Here is a 24,850-nt window from a genome sequence, read left to right on the forward strand (position 1 = left end):
GAAAATGATCCGGAAGGGAGCACCAGCTTATTTAGTGTAGTGTCATCAATTAGAGATGCTAACTTCAAATCTAGTTAACGAAGAGTCACCTGAAGTTCAAGGACTAATTTAAAAGCACGAAAAAGTGTTCCAAGACCTTCCAATGAAAATGCCTCCTAAAAGAGAAAGGGAGCACACAATCGAAGTCAAAGCAGGATCAAATCCCATCAACATCAAACTATATCGATATCTACATCATCAGAAAAACCGAAATCGAGAGATTAGTCCAAGATCTTTTTAAATGTGGTATTATCACAAAAAGTAGAAGTCCATATGTTGCTTTGGTTGTCTTAGTTCAGAAAAATATGGATCGTTTAGACTATGCGTAGATTACCAAGGGCTTAACAAGGTAATGATTAAGAAAAAATTTCCAATTCCTTTTATCGATGAAATGTTGGATGAACTACATGGACCTAAATACTTTTCAAAATTAGATTTGAGATCAGGGTACTACCAAATATGCATACGGTTGGAAGACATAGCAAAAGCAGTGTTTCATGCACATGAAGGTCACTATGAGTTTAAGGTAATGCCACCATGAATGAGATATTCGATCCATATCTAAAGAAGTTTGTGTTAGTGTTCTTCGATGATATTCTAAATTGTAGTAAAACATGGAAGGAGCATCTACAACATTTAGAGCAAGTTCTCACTGTATTAGAAGAGCATCAATTTTATCCCAAGAAATCCAAGTGCACTTTTAGGAAAGAGGAAGTAGAGTACCTCGAACATATAATATCGAAGGAAGCAGTGAATTTATGTAGATCCTAATAAAATCAGGGCTACAAGAGAGTGGCCCAAACCAATTAACATATCCAAGTTAAGGGGTTTCTTAGGGTTAACTGGATACTATCGAAAGTTTATTAAAAACTATGCCCATGTAACTGCACCTCTAACAAACCTTCTAAAGAATAATTCATTCGTCGGGATGATGAAGCAGAGAAGTGTTTCAGAGACTTAAAAGAAATTATGTCTAATGCACTTGTATTAGCAACTCCAGACTTTTCAAAACCATTTACAATTGAATGTGATGCTTTAGGTTTTGGGATAGGAGTAGTATTGATGCGAGATGGTCATCGAAAGCAGGAAGCTCAATAAGCGAGAACGTCTTAACTCTACATACAACAAAGAAATGCTCGCTATTATACACGCACTATCCAAGTGGAGGCAATATCTTCTGGGAAGTCAGTTCTCCATACAAACAGACCATAACAGCCTCCAATCCCTCCTCCAACAGAAAACACTCTCTGAAGAACAACAAAAGTGGATTGAAAATATTGTTTCTTTTGACTTGGAAATATTACATAAAAGGGAAAAGGACAATGTAGTGGCAGATGCTCTCTCTAGAAAAGATGAAGAAACATCCTTGTTTGCAGTCTCAACTATAATCCCAGAATGGCTTAATGAAATCCGAAGTGAATATGCAAAAGACCCAGAAACATGTGCTATAATTAATAATCCTACTCAAAATCCAAAATTCGAATGGAAAAATGATATTTTGTGGTATAAAGGGAGAATTTACCTAAGCCCTAACTCTAAATTTAAGTCCAAGGTCCTCAAGGAATCCCATGACTCGTTTTCAGCAGGACATGTAGGGTTCTTTAAAACCTACTATAACGCATGTCAGTCCTTTCTCTGGAAAAGAATGAGTAATGGCATTCAAAAATATGTAGCGAAATGTGATCACTGCTAAAGGAATAAAAGTGAAAGCGTTAAGACCCCTGGCCTACTCCATCCCTTGAATATTCCTAATAAAAAATGGGAAGAAATATCAATGGATTTTGTTGAAGGATTACCCATGTCAGACTAGAAGGACAAAATTCTCGTAGTAGTTGATAGACTTACAAAATATGCACACTTTATAGGGATGAAGAAATCAGATTCAACAAGAGAGATTTTTGAGATATTTTGTAAAAATGTCTACAAATTATATGGCTTTCCTAAATTCATTATTAGCAATGTTGCGAAAACTGCGACTTTTTATCCCGATTTTTTCAAAAAATCGCTACTTTTTGAATCAGCCCGTGTTATCGCCAGATTTTTATAAAACTAAAAAAAAAACGAAAAAATCACTGAAAAACTTCGCAATTTTTTGGTAAAAATCATGATTCAATCAGAAGAAATCGTGGGGCACCGAGACAGCGCATTTTATAAGCGATTTGATGAGTTTTATTTCTCATTTTTAGCAGACAGCGGACTTGTTTGAGAGCTAAGAAGGAGAGGAAGGCGTCTACTAGGGCATAGGAGGAGAAAAACGATTGATTTTAACATCCCAAGCAAGAGAACTTCTTGTTTGGACCAAATTTCTTCGGCAAACCGTAGTTTCCAGGTATGGGCACCAAATTTAGCCATTTTGCTTTGGTTTTTTTCTTGTTTTTGCTTGGGTTTTTATAACCCATTGGTTATCAATGATTTTTGAGTGGATTTGATGGTATTTTTTTTTATTTTTGTTGCAAAAAGAGGAGGGTTCATTTTGGTCAAAAATGCAAAAACTTGATTGTTAGATTTATTAGCTTAATTTTTTCTTGTGCTCTATTTTTTTGCATCACTTTTTATTGGGTTTGCATGTGCATTTTTTCTATTATTTTTGGATTGAGTTGAAGTTTATTTTTTTTGGTCAAAAATTCAATGTGTTGTGTCATGTACGTAATTTTTTTTTTAACTTGCAATTCTTATTGTGCCATAGGTTCAACTTCAAACTTCATCTTATATTGAAACTCAAGAGTTCAACCAAGTTACAAACATGCCAAGGAAATTGGATCCTCTGTGGGAATTTGGTGAACCTGAGGGAGGGTTTGATAGATCAAACTTGTCTTGCAAGTTGTGTGGGCATCATAAGTCAGGGGAGGTTTATATATTGAAGTATCACCTTGCACAAATCCCTGGAAATGATGTAAGAGCTTGCAGCAATACAAATGCAGAAATCATCCGAAGAGCCATCAGGTCATTGGAAGAATTAGAGCAAGACAAATTGACTAAAGCAGATCTGAAGAAGCAACTAGCAGGAAGAGTTTTATGAGGTGAATATGAAAGTGGCACTGGTTCTACTTCAGCATAAATGTCTACAACAAACCCTATAGCTACCTCATCTTTTTTTGTTCCTAGAACCACGGCTGGTTCACAACCATCTATCACTTCAATGCTATAAAAAAGGAGAAAAAACAAGCTAACAAGTTGTTGGGCAAGTTTCTCCTTTGAAGTGATATTCATTTCAGCGTTGCAAGGAATAATCCATTTTTCCAGCCTGTTGTTGATGCTATTGCAATTGTTGGCCCAAGGTACAAAATCCCTTCTTATGATGACTTTAGAGGCCGCATTGTTGAAAATGAAAAGGTTGATTGGACCAAAATATTGGAGGAGTTTAGAGCATCATGGGCACAAACAGGATGCACTGTGATGTCAGATGGTTGGACCGACCAAAAGGGGAGAAGCCTTATAAACTTCTAGGTTAATTGTTCCAAGGGGACAATGTTTATGAAATCTCTTGATGCATCTTCACATATCAAAGGTGCAAAATTATTATGTGATTTGCTAGATGTGTTTATTTTGGAGGTGGGTGCAAAACATGTTGTCCAAATCATAACGGACAATGCTGCAAATTATGTTGTTGCTGACAAGATGTTGATGGAGAGGCATCCTACTTTATTTTGGACACCTTGTGCTGCACATTGTATTGATTTGATGTCGGAGGACATACGAAAAATTTCCTTTGTCAAATATATTGTTGACTCATCAAAAAGCATCACAAAATTTATATATAATCTTGCATTTGTGCTTAGCTTGATGAGAAAATTCACTAACAACAAGGAGTTGGTGCGCTCCACCATTACACGGTTTGCCACCAGTTTCATATCTCTTCAATCCTTCTTGAATTCTATGTGGGATGTGAAGAAAATGTTTCTTTCAGATGAGTGGTGTGCTTTGACATTTAGCCTCAAACTAGATGGGAGAGGCCATATGCAGATTAGTTTCATACCAGGAAAACTTCTGGGCGGGAGTGCAGGAGGTGTGCAGCGTTACTGAACCTTTGGTGAAGGTTCTTCAATTAGTTGATGGTGAGAAACCCACAATGGCTTATTTGTATGAGACCATGGACAGGGCCAAAAAATCCATTCAGGCCTACTATGATAATAAGGGAGATGAGGGGTTTCAGAAACAACTCCTCCTGTGGGAAGTGATTGATGAACGATGGAACAACACACTCCATCGTCCCATTCATGCTGCAGGGATCTACCTAAACCCTGCATTTTCTTACCCGTGTGGGTTCTTATTTGATGCTGAGATCATGGATGGATTCTTAACCTATGTTCAGAGGATGGTGCGATCTCCAGCAGAACGTGCAAAAATATCCAAAGAAATGGAGATATACAGGATGGCAGGCGGCACATTTAGCTTTGAGATGGTTGTGGTTAATAGGAAGACTAAAATGCCAAGTATTTTTTAGTTTGTTTCAAATTTCATTGTCCCTTCAAGTTCATAACTTCATACTTTGTTTCAACTTTCAAATTTCATTCTTTTCTTATGTTTATCTTATTTGTAATTTTGTTGTAGATGCATGGTGGACTTGCTATGGTGTCGAAGTACCCCATCTGCAAAAGCATGCCATTCGAATCCTCAGCCAAACATGTAACTCCTCAGGATGCAAACACAACTAGAGTGTATTTGAAAAAATGCACAACAAGACGCGCAATAGGTTAAACTTAAAACTTAAAATATTCCAAATTTCCAATTAATTTTTTGAATTCATTAAATAATATTTTTTTATAATTTTTATTTTATGATCTTTGTACAGGTTGGAGTCCAAGCAACTTAATGACATGGTCTACGTCTACTACAATCTTCGATTGTGGGTGAGGCAACTTGAGAGGCTACCTGACATGGAGGCCATCTCATTGGATGGGATTGACACCACTGCTACATGGAGAGTTGAGGCCGAGAGGGCTCTCATGGAGTCTGTCGATGATTGGTTAGAGCAGAAGCTAGTGGAAGGCATAGAGGAGGAGGAGGAGGAGGAGGAGGGGGTGACACCACCTACCCAGGCTACCCCTGCCACTAGTAGAGGACGTGGTCTACCTCTTGTAGCTCCTAGTTCTTCAGTTTCTAGAGCACAGCAGAGTCCACTGCCAACTCCACAAGCATCTACATCTAGAGGGAAAGGGAAAACTATTGCATTTTCTCGCAAGAGAGACAGAGTAAATCAGTAGTATTAGTTATTTGGTTCATTTCATTGTATATGACATTATGACTCATGATATGAGATACATTATTATATTTTTTGTTGATATTTAGAGGCTGAGTTGGGACTCAGGAGTCAGGACTTACCATTCAGGACATGATTCACTGTTATGTGTGATGTAGCACTAGAAATGATATTAAATATCTTATATATACATTATTTTATCATATATATGTGTCAATGTATTTATTTTATGTTGTAGATGCTTTAGATATTAAAAAAATTGAAAAAAAATGAATATTTTACAATTTTTTCTTGATTTTTACAATTTTTTTCCCTCGTTAATTTAATCCCGATCATGATTTTCGCAACATTGATTATTAGTGATAGAGATGCTAAATTTAAAGGGAATTTCTTGAAGGAACTCTTCAAACATGTTGGGACATACCTCAACATGAGTTCAGCATATCATCCTCAAACAGATGGACAAACCGAGACTGTCAATAAATGCTTAGAAGCTTACCTTCATTGTTATGCAACAGATAAACAAAATAAGTGGGCTCAGTGGTTACACCTCACTGAGTGGTGGTACAATTCAACATATCACACTTCTGCAAAAATGACCCCATTTCAAGCTTTGTATGGCTATGAACCTCCTAAATGGAAGGACTTGGCCTTCACCGAAACTAGAGTTCCGGCAGTTAAAGACCAGTTGGAAGAGACCCAGAAAATCCTTCAAGCATTGAAAGAAAATCTAAGTATTGCAAGGAATCGCATGAAACAACAAGCCGACCAGCATAGATCGGAAAGAGAATTTGAAGTTGGAGAGTGGGTATTTGTTAAGCTTCAACCTTACAAACAAGTATCCCTAAAGCAGAAGGGTAAAAACAAGCTGGCACCGAAATTCTATGGACCGTACCAAATCAACAAAAAGATCAGCCAAGTGGCATATAGCTTAAGCCTTCCTGATAATAGTCGAGTTCACAATGTTTTTCATGTATCTTGTCTTAAAAAGGCATTGGGCAAGCACCAATCAACACAAACTACCCTGCCAATGTTAGATGATGAAGGCAAGCTCATTCTAGAAATAGAGGGGATCATCACCACCAGGTAGAAGAAGTTACGTTCACGAGCAGTTAAAGAATACCTTATCAAATGGAAGAATCAACCTGCAGAAGAAGCCTCTTGGGAGATAGAAGCACTTCGCCAAAAACACTTGTCGTTACGTATGCTTTGAGGAAAAAGCATCTTTTCAAGATGGAGGCAATGTTATGTCAAAATTATTCTTGTGAAAATTAGTCAATGTAATTAGAAGAAAGGGCACAATCATATATCATGCCCTTTCCCAAAAAGGTACCCATGGCAATATATAATCCAGGGGCCTCATTGTAAACAACCATCATTCATTAATTAATAAAATAAATATATGTTGTTGTCTAATACTGAGTTTATTTACTCCAACTAACAGTCATGACTCCGATGAAAAGGCACTCCTGAATAGTATTTATACAGGGCCCATTATTGTACAATCAACCATCATAACATTTTGCTCAACACTTTATATATGTGTGTGTGTGTGTGTGTGAGATATTTGTTCGTCTCACAGATAGCCAAGTTTATACTCATTTATCACCCGACTTTCAACTTGTATCATAAATTTTTGAAACCAGAGTTTATTTTTCTTATTGAAACAAGATGTGCCTCCAATTTCATTATTTGCAAACGAAGGTGGAGGACAGGACATCTTTGAGAAAAGTGATGGTTAGTGATAAATGGATCAATTTTTTGTGATGTTGCCAATATCTCCAACTTCTCCTGAATTTTTCAGGTCACCGATTTGTCAGATATTTTCTAACTATTTCATGTACAAACCTATTATTGCTGATATTTTGGATAATTTCCAATAATTTCTCCAATATTTCAGGTAAGTTTATTTCTAGAAATTCAGCGTTATATTCCCTGAAATGATATTTGCAACATTGAATTTTAGCTTTCCAAGAAAATCATACCTATGATCAGTGTTACTTGGGAGTGGGAGTGAAAGCGAGGAGCGGGAGCAAAAACGGGAGCGGGAGTGACATTTTCAGAAGCTCCCGGTTTGGGAGCGAATCCCGAAGCGTTATATATATATATATATATATATATATTATATTTTTTATATTTTGATACATATATGTCAACAAAAACATGTAGAATAATGAATTAGATATAAAAAAACATAAAAAAAAACATAGATTGAACCATATAACAACAATCATCTAGAAGTTATAATCTTCATCAACCACGTCCACAAGTTAGTAACATAGTAACATACAACATATTGAGTCTCATGATTCATCAATCTTAAAGTTTCAAGGTTTCAAAATTCAATATATCACATTTATCATCATTGATCACCAAAGTTGTACTTGTAAGCTAAGTGTAACCATTACAAAAAATAATATCTAACATGAAATGAAATGTTATAAAATGAAATGAAATGAAACAACTTTCAACTTTCATGAAGCATCATATTCATAACTCATTACTAATGAGTTATAATTGCCAACTTCAAACTTAAATTGTCATATATTGTTTAAAAAAATATCATAATAAATATGAAAGAGTCAATAGTTATAAAAGCTACTAGAAACTAGAAAAGAGAAGTAAATCTGTTATCTATTTCTTATGCTTGGGCCTCTTACCACCACGAGAAATGTCTAATTTTTTAGTCTTGTTGGAAAATCAGGATCTTTGTCATTAATATCACCCTCTAAGCATTAATATCCAGAGGTATCTTTGTCATTACCTCTTTATCTGTATAGGGATCTTTGTCATTAATATCACCCTCTAAGCATTAACATAATATAGAAAAAGCATAGCATGTCAAGTCAAGATTTTGTTTGAGTGATGCGTACATTTTTAGGAGGGTCATGATAGAGGAGTTCAACAACCAATGTCACTAACATCAAGGTACATAGAGGGACTGGTGCTCTTGATTAAATACAAGTTCCATACCCTAATACATGACAAAAATCAATGGAAACATTGCAATCCCCCAATCCTGAAATCTTGAAAAACTGATAAGTCTGCTAGATTTTGAATGAAATCTAAAATTCTACTTTCTCCATATGAAATCCAATGAGGCCGAAATCACTCTCAAACACCTTGAATCATTTCATGGTAATGTTAAAATCTTAAAGTAAAAGTGACATTCTCCTTAAGCTGCCCTGATCATTAAGCTGCCCTGCTCAAAAATTATTTGTTTCTTTAAAAAAAAAATTGCATTTTGAACATTACTACAAAAAAATAATTGCAAAAAAGGCAAAATGCTCCCGAAAAGGCAGTTAGCGAAAAAACAATTAGGGAGTCCGCTCCTGAGTCGCTCCTGCCCGGAGTGCAGATTGGGAGCGGGATCGAGCGGGGGGGAGGGTGGCGCTCCCCCGCAACACTGCCTAAGATGTTCTCTTAAAATAGAACAGACAAAATATAATGGAAAACTTGGTCTCCAATGATTTGTTTCATCATGCCAAATGTATTTAAGATAAAAACAACAGAAATGGCATATTTGCAATAACCTACATTACATTCAATCTGCAAAAGAGGTTAGTGCTAAGAGCGTTATAAGAAATATAAAAGTTTACTTTAAAAACAGTAACTCCTAAAATAAGATATTAATATATATCATATCCTACTCTCACAATCAGATACACAAAACATTATCATACCACAGATAGATAGCAACAAAGGATAATTATCTGAAACCTGTAAAGTGCCTCGAGGAATGTGTACTGCTTGCCATCCACTATTGCACTCGTCCTTGCAGCTCTGTAAAAATTTCAATGCCCTTACCACCTGCAATGAATCAAACCAAATGCCCATGTCATGCAAAATTAGGACTGGGCACCATTAATTTCAACCTCATATTCTTCTGATGTAAATTCAAATTTACATATAAATGAGGTCAATACAACCATTAACAAACCTCATGGGATAAAAACAGCTTATTATTGTGTGCCTGGGTATTACAAAATAAATATGCACTATAGAATCACACACAGAGTCTAACAGATAGCATATATATAAAAGAAAGAAAACTGCCAAACATTTCATTATATAGTATCATTGAGTACAATTAGAGAGTTTTCCATCCCTTAGTCATGATTTGTGGCCTCTCAAAGAAACAACAAGATTTGCAGATCAGGAAAAATAAGTTCCTCAAGATTCTATATTCTTGCAACATTTACTCCATCTCTGCTTCTGAAGTTTGAACCCTATCTCAGAGATAAACTGCCATTTCACACTTGGTGTAAATTCAGTCTCCCATTAAATACCACCTGCTATAGCTGACGTATGTCAACTGGTCAGTCTACATATTAATCATCAAGTTGGTTTAGTCATCAGTTCTCCTACTAGTAGTTGGTCATTCACTGGCCATCAAGATCTTCAGGTTGGTGATCCCTCAAGTTGTCTATCTGGAGACAGATCAGGCATCAGCCTATTGAAGATGCTTGCTGTCCATTATATTTCACTTTCAATAGGAAATTCGTTCTGGAGTTAGTCTTTAAGTGTACTACTTATTCATTTGACCCAAGTACCCCTTTCATCTCTCTTTCTATAGCTTGCATGCACCACTTCTCATTTGTTTCTCCACCATCTAAAATTAGGTTCCTCAACAAAAGGTCTGATTGTCCCTAATATCAGAGCTGATACAAATGAGGTGTGGCTCTGTCTGTCTTCACCTTCATCCAGCATCAATTGCTCATTAACTTGAACAGAGACACACTGAATGTTGGACAAATTCCCCTCTACTCAACAATGGAATGGCTCATAGTTAATTCAAGTCATTTTCAAGAGTTATCCCTTTGATCTCTCCTAAAACAGTGACAGCCATACCACCTCTATAGCTTAAAAGAGCTGGTTGAGGGATGTTTTTTACATGAACTTTTGCGAGTCTTAAACAAAGTATATGCCATTCACCCAACGGACAATGGACTACCCAAATACACCCAATGGTCTTTTCAACATTACCTCATGCACATTGCTGCTAGCAGGTTCTTGGAATAAGCATCTTCACAGCAATATCCAATGACTCTTGAGGTTGAACCCAAAAATGCCTCGAAGTGTGTTTCACTTAATAAGCCATGCATGGCCCCTGTTAATTTTAGGTAAGTTCTATGCTTAGAGCAATTTATTTCAATTTTCACAGTTAACTCCATATCTTTTCCAGATTAGCAATCACATCAGCATTAAAGTAAACTGCAGATAGAACATACACATAAATCGCAGAAGACAAGCAAAGACAAGAGGACACAAGATGTGGCGCTAGCCAAGGACAAACCCCAATGTGGGGAAACCCTTGATCAATTCTTCTTATATGTTCTTCAATAGTTCAGCAGAGAGAGAGAGAGAGAGAGAGATAGTACATTTACAACAGAAGTCAACACTTTGACTTATCTAGATAAGAGCACAGATCATCTCTAAGAAGATGATACATGAGATCAGTTGAAGACACGCTGCTTCAACTGATTCTCCAAGGTGACTCCTTCACCTATCATTGTACTGCATCTCGCCATCATGCTGCACCCACCATCACAATGCTAGACCTCATGACCATGTTGTACACATCATACCATTCCACCTTATGCTGCATTGTTGTCCCATGTGTCATTGTTGAACCATGTTGTCATACAGCATGTCTCATGTGCTAGCAGCACCATGCTTGCCACTGCTGTCCATGCTTACCATGCTTGTCATGTTGTCCATGCTTGCCATGCTGCACCATGCTTGCCACGCTGACCATGCTTGTTGTTGTCCCATGTGCCTTTGCTGCCATGTCACAGCTACTGTCCCACTTTGCCTTGCCATACCTTGCTGTTATCCCATATGTCTTAGCATACCTTGCTGTTGTCCCATTTACTAGCACTACTGTCCATAACACTGTTGTTCCAATGTTGCCTTCACTGCTGCTTATATGGTGACTGGTTAGGGCTTCTAGCAGCGCTTACACACCCAGCTATCAGTCCATAAACAGCCCCTTAAGGACTACGGCCTATCTTGGCAAGATTCTTCCCGAGCAAAATTGCCTCCTTAGGATGTGTGTTAGCCCTTAACACCCCCAACGCAAGTACAACAGCAATCTTGTCATTGCTGTCTTCACAGAATGATACCCACAGCAGCATATTGCTCCTATTCTCCTTGGCCTGGCTACTTGCCTTCTTTTAGCCCTTAAAACGGTCCCTGCTCTTTTCGTTGTCTTGGCCTCTCCTTGCTCTAGCTAGGACTATGGCTAGGACTTGCTAAGGCCTCGCTCGGCCTCCTTAATCTCCTCGACATCACGCTATCCAGATCTCCTCGGTCTTCTTTTGCAGCTAGGCTTTAGACAGCTAGGTTAGGGCTGGGCAGACCTGCAGTTAGGGCAGACTGAGTAGGGCCTCCTCCAACGTGATATTTCTCTGTCCATGGACTGCAGCTTGACTCCTTTAGGCAACATATCGAACCCTTCCATAGCTACGTTGGCCTGTCTTCTTTGCTGCGGCTAGGGCAGCCTCTTTTCCTCCAACATCTAGGGCTTCCACTCATAGAATTCTCTTCCGCTAAAACCCAAGACAAGAAAAGAGAAATCAAGATAGAAGTGTGTGTAGAATGGCTCTCAAGTCATCTCCTCTTATACTAAAACGTTGAGCACATGTGGGGTTTATTTGGTTGGTGGCCGACCTTGACGAATTGTCTTATAACACAAATAAATTCATAACTCCATGAATACTTATCGAAATCAAATAATCTTTAGATCAATCCTACACCTCTCGATGAGAGGGATCTAAGAAAAATATCAGTTGCCATAAATAAGATGAACCACATGGAGTTTGGCACTAGTTGCCAATTTTAACACTCCCTCTCAACTAGGGAGAACTCCATCCGCTGATCCATTTTACCGACTGTACTATCTCTGCCATCAGTGTCCTGCACTACTCTGCTCTACTCTGTTTTGCTGAGCTCTGCTTTGTTCCGCTCTACTGAACCATGAAGAAGAAGAATCGATCGAGAATGTCTCATACCATTCTCAACTAACCCGAAGTCAGTTCCATATGAAGAGAGTGTGTCATACCACTCTTCTTGACCCGAAGTTAGTTTCATTAATCCCATATCAATATCACAAGAGTGTCTCAAACCACTCATACTGATCCCAGATTAGTTTCATTGATCCCATATCAGTTTCATTGATCCCAGATCAATAGAGGTCATCCTAGCATAGGGAGTACGGTAGATACAACGATGCGTCCATCGATAGTACTCTATGGTCCCTAACCCCATTTCCCTGCTCATTGGCCAGATGAGAGGTACTTCCCATCAGTCCTAGACTACATGGGTAGGATGCCTCGACAGCAGAACCACTCATCCTGTCCCTAAAGTCGCCACGGGGTGTCATAAGGGAACGCTGAACCACCCTGTACACAGCACACCATTAGGGGAGGGTGAGTCGCCCTATGGTTGCATGTTGCTCCAAGCAGTACCCCAAGCCCCCCCGGAGCTCCCAAAGCTCAATGCATGCATCATTCAAGACCCTCAAAAGAGGGTCTCTCAACGACTCCAAGTTGTTCGGGAAAGTCACAAATTTGACATTTCCCTGGGGCTTCTACAAAATGTCTGCGACCTGTACATCAGTCTCAATGCGATAGAGCCTTCTCACTCATCGATGTACCATATCCTAGATAAGGTAGTATTTGATGTCTATATGTTGGCGCAATCACAGAATATGTGATTCCTCAACAATCAAATCCCCCCTGGTTGACACAGAAGATCAGAAGATCATGGCGGTATCCATCATATGTACAAACAGCTCACTGAAGAGCTCCCACAACCAAGCAGCTTCACACGAGGTCATACTCATAGCTATGTATTTAGTCTCAGCGATGCTCAAAGCAACCGTCTTCTGCTTCCTGCTCATCTAGGATATTGAGCAGAACCCAAAGAGAATCAACACTCATAAGTGCTCTTGATATCCTCCACACTGCCTGCCTAGTCAGCATTCGAACAATCATGCAGCTTCATATTTCTGGCAGTGTATCTCAATCCATGAGAGATTGTGCCCTGAAGATATCCCAGAAGATTCTTGGCACCAATCTAGTGAGGCTCAACCATATATGAGCTCATCATGCTAACTACAAAACATATGTCCGACCGAAAGCTCACCAAGAACATCAATGTGAATGAGTTTGTGAAACTCAGAGGCATTTCCCAAATCTAGTCCAGCATTACTACCACATAACTTCTGAAAGTTAAGGTCCATTGAGGTAGTCATGGGCTTGCAGTTTCCCATTCCAAATCCAGAATCCAACTCCCTCTTACCTCTGCAAATGAGAGGATCTGCACCTATCAAAAAGAGGTCGTCCTCAGAAGGTGTCGGTATGAGAGGTCTGTTACAGAGTAATTTGTCACTGTCCTCATCTCAGTCCCTTTGCTGTGTCGTGCGTCAAATAAACATGTTCATATCTTCCCATTGATGTAAGAAGATTAAGCAAATGCTCTCTGATGCTAAAGATTGACCCTTTTTTACTAAGTTCCTGCATCGTTGCTAGTAAACCCTTAAAATCTGCAACGGTTCTCTGTCATGCACTGTATCATTGCGACGTCGTTGCTGGTCCCCAATTCATGACCCGCAACGATCCAGATTTGGCGAATTTGTTCCAGCAGTCGGCCTTCTGGATGTCTCTAGACCTGGTTTTTGGGTCAGTTTGGGTCGCCCTTCCCCCTCTGGGATGGTAGTTCTGTGTTTTGTGCTGCCTTCCTTGAGGATAAACTCCCTCTCCCTCATTTCATGGAGACTCCTTCTCCTATAAAATCACTCACCATTGTTATGATCCGCTGGTTCATTAGTTGCTAGTTTTTAGTTCTTTTGGTTGTACAATGCTACTATTGCTTTTGTGTTTGATAGATAGTTTTGGTGTGAGTGTGACAAGTGTGGGATTGCTATATAGTTTGCAAGAAGGTGTGGAGTGCCCTTAACCTTGTTTTAAAGTTTGTGAATGAGAGAGAGATGTATTGTTGTTTGGGAGACCCATCCTTGAGAGTGAATGCTTGAAGAAACATACTGGCTGGAACCTCTAAGAAGGCTTGTGATGTCAAGACTTGGTTGTAAGCTTTTCTATTGATTTATTATCAATACAATCAATGATGATTTCCTATGTCTTGTATGTAATTTACTTGATAGCTCATGACTTCTTGACTTTATGAGTAAATAGATCATTGTTGTTCTCAGTTACGTGCTCTGTTGTTTTCTTGTGGTGTTTCAGATTGATTACTCATTAAGGAGAAGGAAACGGAAGCTAGAACAGCGCAACGAAACTTCATCAACCACCAGTTTGAGGTAGGCCCCCAACTATGACTATTTAAGAGAATTAATTGTTGTTTTGTCCTTGTTGTGACTAGACCCATTCTAAGGCTAGAGCGGTTGCCTCTGTCCGCAGAGGGAACACTTTCCTGCATCACAAGTTGGCGACTCCACTGGGGAGTCCTTTGCATTTTTCTTCTCTTGTTTGCTCTTGTTTTGGTTTTGATTTAGTGTCTCTTGAATTTTGGGGATAAACTATCAGTTTTTTGGGTTACTTGGGTCAATCTGGGAAATCCCTTTATTATCTGTGGAATAGGCTGGTTTTTGTTTGGGAGTTTTTGGTTTATCTGTCATTGTTTTTAAGATCGTCACTGAAAATAGTTTAACAGTCGCGCCGACGTCGCTTTGTCTCTGTTGTAAAGTTTTGTGCGTTGCTGAATCCCGTCGTACAGTCGCAACAACTCCTGAAATCGGCCCGTTGCGGAAGAGATGTGTACTCTCGCGACGACGTCGCTCTGTTGCTACAACTAGTGGTTGATCGTCCCTAGTTGTTGGTGTTATGCCTGCGACGATTCCTGTAGGGTTGTTTTTTCAATTCTACCTCCTGAATTCACCAGTCCTGTTGATCCCCTATTATCTTTCTCTTGCCCATTAGCTAGTTTTTTATTACCTGTGGTTAACGTACTCTCTCTTTGGTTTTATTCAATGGATCTTGCACTTTTGGCTTTGTGACCTAGTTTGTTCTTTTAAATTCTTGAATTACTTGGCTTGGTTGCTTGTTTGCCCAAGGTTCATTTGCAACCTTCTTGTCGATTTGTTTGAGCCTGCTTCATTGCTTGTTTCTTTCTGGTTGATTTTACTGACGATTATTGAACCAATCTTTGGTATTGATTCGATTTCTTTTCACTACCGAACATAGATCACAAATTTTTGAATCGACCGGTTCTCACACTTGCTTGTTTGTTTCTTTCAAATTCAAAACAAAAAAAATTAAGAGACTGCATTCATTTAGTATACGAAAGTGAAAGTATATTTGCATTTCGAGTTTTCATGTTTGAGAAATTGGAAAGCAAATTTAAAATCTATCATTAGTAGTATCGATGCACTGTAGGATTGATGTGTTTATGCATTGTGTCTCTTAGCCGATCTTGGTTTTCTTGGTTTGGGAATGATTTCTACCCTCCCGTAGGTATGTGTTCATTGAAGTAAAAGATGCTTTACTCATTCTAGTTGCATCCTAGGTTTTTGTATACATACGGTAAGGCCTGGAAACTGAAACATAATTCAAGATCAACTCTAAAATGAACTGAATGAACTTAACACCACATTGGAACATAACGCACACTATTTAGAGGTCTAGGCTAGAGACGTGCTCCAGCGTCATTAAACCTAGTCACTATTTTTTTCACTTAAGTTTGGGTGATTCCTCCTTTTGTGACTCAATAGCGGTCTAGTACGGAATTGTGCTTCCAGCATCGTCAAGTATATGTTGGGAGACCCCACTAGGTTATCATCCTATATCCCTAGGAAGTCGTGTCTGCCGGCTTGCAAACCATAACGCACCGAACACAGATTCGGGAAGATTGATCGTCATACAGAAAGTCCTTGGTTTTCATATGATCGCCAAAGTGTATATGCAGTTTTACGGGTAGTTTGGTAAACCTTTTGCCTAGTTCTCCAGAGTAGTCATTTTCGTTCATTTTCAGACTCCTTCAAAGAAAAGATCCATCTGAGCACTTGTCTTTTTAGGCTCATTAAACCTCGAAAGAGATAGAGTCACCTTTTTGTCCTTTTCTCAACTCTTGAAACATGAAAAGGTCAAGTTTTGTTCCTGTGTCATAAAATTTACTGCCCACGAAATATTCCTGGTAACAGTTCAAGTTCTTAGTTGTGATAAGAGTGTTTCTTAGGCTCGTTCCCAATGGCAACAGTCCCCGAGTCTACCGGTCAAGGTCTTCCCCCAGATGGAAATCCTGGTCCGTTTCCTCCTTTTGGAAATACCGGTGCTCCATATATGGCAACACTGTCCTTGCCTGGGTTAACCATCGGTTTGCCCGTTTGGTTGTTTTCAACCTCGGTGGTCCCGAGCGTCATGACTCCTATTCCATCGTCTCCTTTGTTTGAATCACGACACGTTGATTCCAAGGTTGAGCCTACGCCTTCTTCCCCTGTTTCTTCACCTTCATCTCCTCCTTCGCCTAGTGAAAGTTTCACATCTAGTAACTAGGAGACTAAGAAGAAGAAGAAGAAGAAGAAGAAGTATGATAAACACGAGGCCACCTATGCAGTTATTGCTCAGAGTACATCTTAGGTCAGACCACCTTCTGCTCCTCTGTGGAAGGTTAAGTTTCCTTGTAAATTGTGCAAGGGTGACCATCTTCTTCGTGATTGTCCTGGCATTCCTAGGATCTTAGAAGTATGGTCTCACGATCTGGCTCGTCCCTCGTCGTCCTCTGAAGCTCATGATGATGCTACCCTATCAACTGGCAGCGCTCAAAAGAAAGGGAAGATTCGATTCCCCTGTAGACTGTGTGAAGGCAACCATCCCCTTCACCTTTGTCCACTCACGGATAAAGCTTCTGCTATTTTGGAAAGTCTTACAGCTTCTTCACCCCAACTTCTCGTTGGTTATCAAAGGCTTTCTTCAAATCCTCTCCCAGTTGACAAAGAGATTAACTTAGATTCTTCTCTTGTCCATCCTCCTCTTTCCGAGCCTTGTTGTGCTAAGCTTGTTCCAGACCAACCATTGGTCAGAGAGAGTGTCGACTTGGGTTCACCGCTTGTTGATCACTCTGTTTCGAAAGAGCGTCATGCTCATGTTCTTCTCGTCTCATCAGATTCTCCAGAGTCCAAGAACGACCCTCCTATCCCCACAGATTCTGAGAGTCCTTCTTCGGTTCCTGTTGAGCATGGGGGCAATCATATGATACCCCCACCAAGTAGTTCAGTCGTTTCCTTCGACTGGAGTCATTTGACTGCATTCCACCTTCCATCCTACGTGCCTTTCCAGATTACGGTACATGCCTATAATAAGGCAGTACTTGGCATTGTCTTGGATGAGGGTGCGTCGTGTAGCCTCATGCCTTTCACTACTTGGCAAGCTTTGGGTTCCCCACAGCTTGTGCCGGTCACGCAGAATCTGTTGGCGTTTGACGGAGGAACCAGTCAAACTTTAGGGATCCTCCTGAAGCTTCTTGTTATTTTGGGGGGCAAAACTATCTATATAGACATAATGGTTGTCCAAGATGCTTTAGATTTCAGTCTTCTCCTTGGTCGTGACTATATTTATGCCATGGGGGCCCTCGTCTCTTCACTTTTCCGTGTGGCTTGTTTTCCACACGACAGAAGAATGGTGACCATAGATCAATTATCGTTCTTTAGTCACCCGGTGCATTTTGTACCACCATCATCCCCCACTAGTTCTTACTCGCAATCAGTACCTTCTTTGCCACAGGTCAATTATGTGGCTACCCATTCCGTCTCCGCCTCTGCTGATGGTTATGTAGATGGTCTCATACATCATGTACTAGGGGCATTGGAACCTGATCTGTCGTTGGTGTCTAGTGACATGTGTTCCTCCAAGAGCATGATTCTTCCATCCAATGAAGATCTCTTGGGAGTCATGTTTGCGTATGACCCATGAACAGGATAGTTTGTTCCTGTGTCAACCTCGTTAAAAAATGAATCAAGGAATGCCGAGGATAGTTCTTTTCCTGTGTCAACCTCGTTAAAAAATGAAACCGGGTGTCACGAGCGTAGTTCCTTGTCTTGTTTCAAGCTCGTTAAAAAATGAAACAAGGAGTCCCGAGGATAGTTTGTCCCTATGTCAACCTCGTTAAAAAATGAAACAAGGGTCCGAGGATAGTTTGTTCTTGTGTTAACCTCGTTAAAAAATGAAACAAGGGTTATGAGGATAGTTCTTTTACTGTGTCAACCTCATTAAAAAATGAAACAACTCCCTTTCCGAATCGAGTCTTTGATTAAGATCTCGTAAAATCCAAGTCGAGTCTTTCCAAGATCTCGACAGAGAACCTTCATTCCATCCACCTCGTTGAATGCAATGAAGATTGGGGGGCATGTACCTCGATTTGCGTCATTATGCCTAGGGGCATGCGAACTCATAACAAGCATAGTTTTTCGTTTCAAGCTTGTGTAAACATGAAACCGAATCCAAGCAAAGTTCTCCATGGTTCAAGCTTGTGTAAAAATGAACGCATACCTGATTTACATCTTGTGATTGTCGTTTATCCGCTAAATTCTGCTAGATGAGCCTTGGTTGTTTCATTCCATCACCACCATCTCTTTGGCCAATCATACGCTTTCACTTGGTTGTTTTTCCTTTACTGAGGAACCGCAGCGATGAGTGGTTTTATTAGCCAGCCTCTTGACCATTACATGTTTTGAGCAGTTCCACCATTGTCGGAACCAGTTGCTATCCTTTATACCACTCATTCCTCTAGGATGAGTCACCTTTAAGCTCTTTTCACTCGTAAAAGATGAAAAGATTACTGAGTATTTTTTCCCTTTTTGACTCGTTAAAGAGAATAAAAATGGAGGTATGCTTTCAGCTCTTTTCCGACCGTTTAAAGACGAAAAGATTGCCAAGTTTTCCCTTTTAACTCGTTAAATGGAACAAAAGGCGGTCCACTTTCAGCTCTTTTCTGACCGTATAAACATGAAAAGATCGCCAGACTTTTGTCGTTTCGAGTTAGATATTGGTTACAAAACAATGTGTCTTCGATCGCTTTTCTATTTTTTCGAATCGAGGCCACTAATTACAAAAAGTACTCCTTGATCGTAATGGTCAAGCGGTTCTCTCGAGTATTATTTTATATTTTTTGGGGCTCGAGGGACACAAATTTACGAAAAATGAACCTCCTAGAGTTTTCTTTTCCACGTCTTTTTCAAACTCTCTAAACATGAAAAAGACTCCGAGTTTTTCCTATGTCGGACTCGTTAAACCCTGACGACATTGGATTCGTCACCATGACGAGACTCGAGCTTCTCCTCCCTAGGGTTCGTTAAACTATCACTAGGTTGGATTCGTCCAAAGGCTGAACTCATATTACAAGCACATGCTATCCCCTTCAAGCTTGTTTCAAAAAATAATTGGGGTACTCGCCAGCAATGGTGGGGGAAAATTTGGAAGTCATCATTGGTTACCTGCGGCAGCTATTCACTCTTGAACATCGACACTTTTGCTTCTTGTCGGGTTGGGATATCCACACATTGTCATTTGGCCTTCCAGGGTTTTGGGTTGCCACTTTGCCTCACTCCATCCGATCCATGTTGCTTCCATCAAGCCTCTGATCCCTTGGTACCAAAATGCTACCACATTCCGGAGTCGTGTCGCGGATATGTTCAAGAGTATAATCCTTCTGCAGTTCACACCCTTACCTCCTCTAATACTCTATTTCACCATCTACCACTTGTTCCTTATCTCGTGTCATTGATGGGGGAAACAATATGGCCCTCCTGTGATGGATCATCTCCTGTCGACCCAGCTCATTATCCAGGGCATTGATTTAGAGATTCCCTTTCGGTACCTTGGAACTTGCATGCCTCAATGGCAAGTTCTTCGCGCCTGACGACAGACCTTCATCATTGGTCTTCGATTAGGTGATTCCACGAGTGTTCGACTTCAACTCATTTTTCACACTTAGTGGATTGTACTGGACAGTACCTTGAGAGCCATTAGCATTATTGGTGGTTTCTCTCGCGCTTGTTAACGATTTTCATCATTGACCGGTAATCAAGCGACTTTTTGTCATGCTCGACCTCAGCACATCTATTCGCATGCTAGAATTTGTACTATGATTGCTTGGGTTTCAAGACCCCAAACTAAGATTACATATGTTCGGGCTGCGTGGATTGGTTCGTGATTACATACGTGACTCTGTGATGGATGGCTACGACCACACCTGAGTCTTCATGGATGGCTGCGACCATACCTTTATCATTATCATGGTTTTATCAGCTGGGTGGCTGCATTCATAACACAGACCAAGTTTCATATGTTGTTTGGATGGCTGCACCCATGCCTAGACTGCATGTATTTTACTATCAGAGATATAAGTTGTACTTGCGCTTGCAGGTTCTTCCAAGTGGTATTCCAGTTCAGACAGTTTCGTAAAGCATTTCACCCCTCCCACTCTCTCGGGCTTCATGCTTTAGGGGGCATCTGTTACACAGTAATTTGTCATTGTCCTCATCTCAGTCCCTTTGTTGTGTCATGTGTCAAATAAACATGTTCATATCTTCCCATTGATGTAAGAATATTAAGCAAATGCTCTCTGATGCTGAAGATTGACCCTTTTTTACTAAGTTTCTGCATCGTCGCTAATAAACCCTTAAAATCCGCGATGGTTCTCTGTCATGCACTGTATCGTTGCGACGTTGTCACTAGTCCCCAGTTCATGACCCGCAATGATCCAGATTTGGCGAATTTGTTCCAACAATCAGCCTTCTGGCTGTCTCTAGACCTAGTTGTTGGGTCAGTTTGGGTCACCCTTCCCCCTCTGGGATGGTAGCTCTGTCTTTTGTGCTGCCTTCCTTGAGGACCCTCATTTCATGGAGACTCATTCTCCTATAAAATCACTCACCATTGTTATGATCAGCTGGTTCTTTAGTTGCTAATTTTTAGTTCTTTTGGTTGTATAATGTTGCTGCTGCTTTTGAATTTGGTAGATAGTTTTGATGTGAGTGTGACAAGTGTGGGATTACTATATAGTTTGCAAGAAGGTGTGGAGTGCCCTTAACCTTGTTTTAAAGCTTGTGAATGAGAGAGAGAGATGTATTGTTGTTTGGGAGACCCATCCTTGAGAGTGAATGCTTGAAAAAACATACTGGTTGGACCCTCCGAGAAGGCTTGCGACGTCAAGACTTGGTTGTAAGCTTTGCTCTTGATTTATTATTAATACAATCAATGATGATTTCCTATGTCTTGTATGTAATTTACTTGATAGCTCATGAATTCTTGACTTTATGAGTAAATAGATCATTGTTGTTCTCAATTACATGCTCTGTTGTTTTCTTGTGGTGTTTCAGATTGATTGCTCATTAAGGAGAAGGAAACGGAAACTGGAACAGCGCAACGGAACTTCATCAACCACTGGTTTGAGGTAGGCCTCCAACTATGACTATTTAAGGGAATTAATTGTTGTTTTGTCCTTGTTGTGACTAGACCCACTCTAGGGCTAGAGGGGTTGCCTCTGTCCGCATAGGGAACACTTTCCTGCATCACAAGGTCTATCATCCACAACCTTCAAGGAAAGGTTTGGATCAGCTCACTCCTAGTGAATCTCAGCTTCATCAGACAGCTATCAATCCTCTCATACTATGCCCGGGGTGTTTTGCTTCAAGCCATAGAGGGCTTTCTTCCACCTGCATACATGAGATTCCCGATCATGAATCTCAAACCCCTCGAGTTGTTCCAAACCTGTGGACCTGCTAAATGAGGGGAATGGTCACCTTGTAAGATTTTCCTTCGATACATTTCAGACATGTACCTTCATGCTCCTTTTGAATTCAAGCATTCCTGTCACCATCTGACTCACATCGGGTAGGGCCCCATAATAAGTAGACCTCTGGTGCTATAGATGAGATGTGACAACTGACATGGTCCCTAATGGACCATCCTGCAACTTGATACAAACTGCCAACCCTAAACTCAAAAGCATCTATGAAAATTCCATTTTCAAACACGTACCTTTCCATCGATGAATGCCACCTTGAAACCTTTGACTTCCATTGCCGAAATGGACACCAGGTTCTTCTTGCGATCAGGCACATAAAAGAGATTATGTAAATGAATCGAGTTACCCTCATTCAATTGAGGGGTAACATTCCCTACACCCTTTCCGGGATAGTTGGCATTAGCTCCAAGTATAATCCCACGATTGTTTCCATCTCTACCAAATTAGACAGAGCACCCTTCTATCCGATGAAGTGCCTTGAAGCACTACAATCAATAAGCCAGATTCCCACAGAATCTTAAGGAGAGGGCCAATACAAGATAACGCTTCTTTATCTTATCAAAAACAACATTTGATTCTTCATACCTGGGGTTCCTTGCTTTCTTTTAAGAGTCGGTCGTATCCTTGATGCCCTGCATTACCTATCATTCCTCTAATCATTGAAGATGTCCCTGGAATGATTGTTATCATCATCAAGTGATGTGTCCCTGCCTCAAACACTCCTTCGCATAATAGTTGAACTTATTACACCCAGTAACCCGAGGGAAGTCGATTCTCCAGAAGTAAGAGTTCAATTTCAGAGGGAGAGTTGCAGGGTGAAGAAAGAGTATTAGAATAATGCTATTTTAGTGTTTAATGCTCATTTATGTATTTTATTCGGATAAGATCGTCTGTGATCTTATTAGCAGTTTCTTATTAGAAACTTGTTGTTTCCGTTTCTTAGTAGAAACTTGTTGTTTTTGTAAATACATTTGTATTATTTATTGAGCTTCATTGCTCATTGTAAATCAATTTCAATTCATTTAAACTCATTGTAAATTAATTGCAATTGATCATTGTAACTCAGCCTCAAAATATCAACAAAAAATATGATAATGTATCTCATCATGTCATAATGTCATATACAATAAAATGAGGTCTAATCCTATTGATTTCCTCTGCCCCTGTGCTGGTGGAGATGGCAGTGGAGTTTGATGTGCTCTAGAAGCTGAAGAACTAGAAGTAGGATCTATAGGAGGTAGACCACGTCCTCTACTAGTGGCAGGGGTAGCCCGAGCAGGTGGTGTCACCTGGAAACATTACAATCTCCCAATCCTGAAATCCTGAAAAACTGATAAGTCTGTTGGATTTTAAATGAAATCTAAAATTCTACTTTCTCCATATGAAATCCAATGAGGTTGGAACCACTCTCAAACATCCTGAGTCATTTCATGATAATGTTAAAAATTTAAGTAAAAGGATGAAAATGAAGATTAAGGAGAATGTCACTTTTACTTTAAGAATTTAACATTACCATGAATAGCATATCTATACTAGGGCCTAAACTTGATCATTAAGCTGTCCCACTCAAAAATTATTTGTTTCTTTCAAAAAAAATTGCATGAAAAAACCCAAATGACCAAATGAAAAACCAAAAAAAAAATTATAAAATCGTGCTGTCCCGGCAACCCTGAGCTTTTTTCGAAAAAAAATCGCGCTTTTTTCGGAAAAAAACGGCAAAAAATACCCGATTTTTTCGTGTAAAAAGCGCGATTAAATCAGCGCGGGGTAAAAAGCGCGATTTAATAGCGCTTTTCACAACACTGGTAAATACATTTGTATTATTTATTGAGCTTCATTGCTTACTGTAAATCAATTTCAATTCATTCATTCATTAAAGAGGAGGGTAGCAGCATCAGTCAGAGACTGAGGAGGGGACACAGTGCATCAGAGAGGCAACGCAGCAGAGGATGCAATCCTCACGCAAAAGAGTACGCAGAGGTGACGCAGTGGAGGCTGGAGGGTCTCTTTCTCCAGTGATTGGAGGAAAATTATCTCCGGTGTTTTCACAAAGGTTTCTTTATGTTTTGCAAAATCATTCCTTGTTAAGAGACTGTCGCTGAAGAATAATAAATAAACCCTCATCTGCTGCACTGGTTTTCCCGCATTGGGTTTTTCCAGGGACTATTGTCCAACAACAACTGCCTTGATGTGATTGATTCTTGTGCTTGTATTTCACTGTTCTTTTCTCCATGCTATTATGTGACAACTCCAGTAGAATTTACTTTGATGTTTACCGAAGGGTTTTGTAAATAACTTATTGTGGAAAATAAGTAAGAGAAATAAAGCAGTTGTTGCAGTAGAATTTCATGTTAGAAATTTTCACAGCTAGAGGCCAAGAGAAATTATAGAAGGCCAAGAAAGTCATTCTCAGAGGCTGAGTTGGGTAGAACGACGGCATCAGAGCAGCTTCCAAGCAATGCGAGTTTGGCCTCCACAGAGGCTGACACAGGGGCAGTTCGAATAGCCTATTTGTGCCTGGATCAGTGTCGGGTGAGACAAAAATTGTCTCACTAAATTTTGGCCACATTATCTTGTAGAGGATTACCAGTTTGGCATCTAGATTGTACTCAAAAATTTCACTGTTGCATAATAATAATAATAAAATCCTCATTTGTTGCATCAGTTTTCCCACATTGGGTTTTTCCAAGGACATTTGTCCAAAAATAATGGTGTCATTTTATATTGTGTGTGTGTGTGTGCGCGTCTATTTTCTCAATTCTAGTTATTTTCGGCAACATATTTTATTTTGGTGATAATTGTAGTTGTGATTGTATTCATTGTTTGTCGTAGCAAATAAATTGCACTTAA

The 24,850-nt window shown here is 39.8% G+C and overlaps 1 protein-coding gene across 1 annotated transcript in view; it reads right to left on the reverse strand.

The window, feature by feature from the left end:
- Positions 1 to 24,850, reverse strand: part of DEG7 (DegP protease 7) — a 375,281-nt gene that overhangs the window by 177,887 nt on the left and 172,544 nt on the right. The window contains exon 7 of the mRNA XM_089410870.1: positions 8,960 to 9,049. Coding sequence (XP_089266996.1) covers positions 8,960 to 9,049 — 90 coding nt within the window. The remainder of the gene's footprint in view (positions 1 to 8,959; positions 9,050 to 24,850) is intronic.

Source organism: Pinus tabuliformis, chromosome 3_1 (assembly GCF_031772625.1).
Source record: "Pinus tabuliformis cultivar Carrire ecotype Pingquan chromosome 3_1, CPIR1, whole genome shotgun sequence".
In the NCBI taxonomy this organism is placed as follows: domain Eukaryota; kingdom Viridiplantae; phylum Streptophyta; class Pinopsida; order Pinales; family Pinaceae; genus Pinus; species Pinus tabuliformis.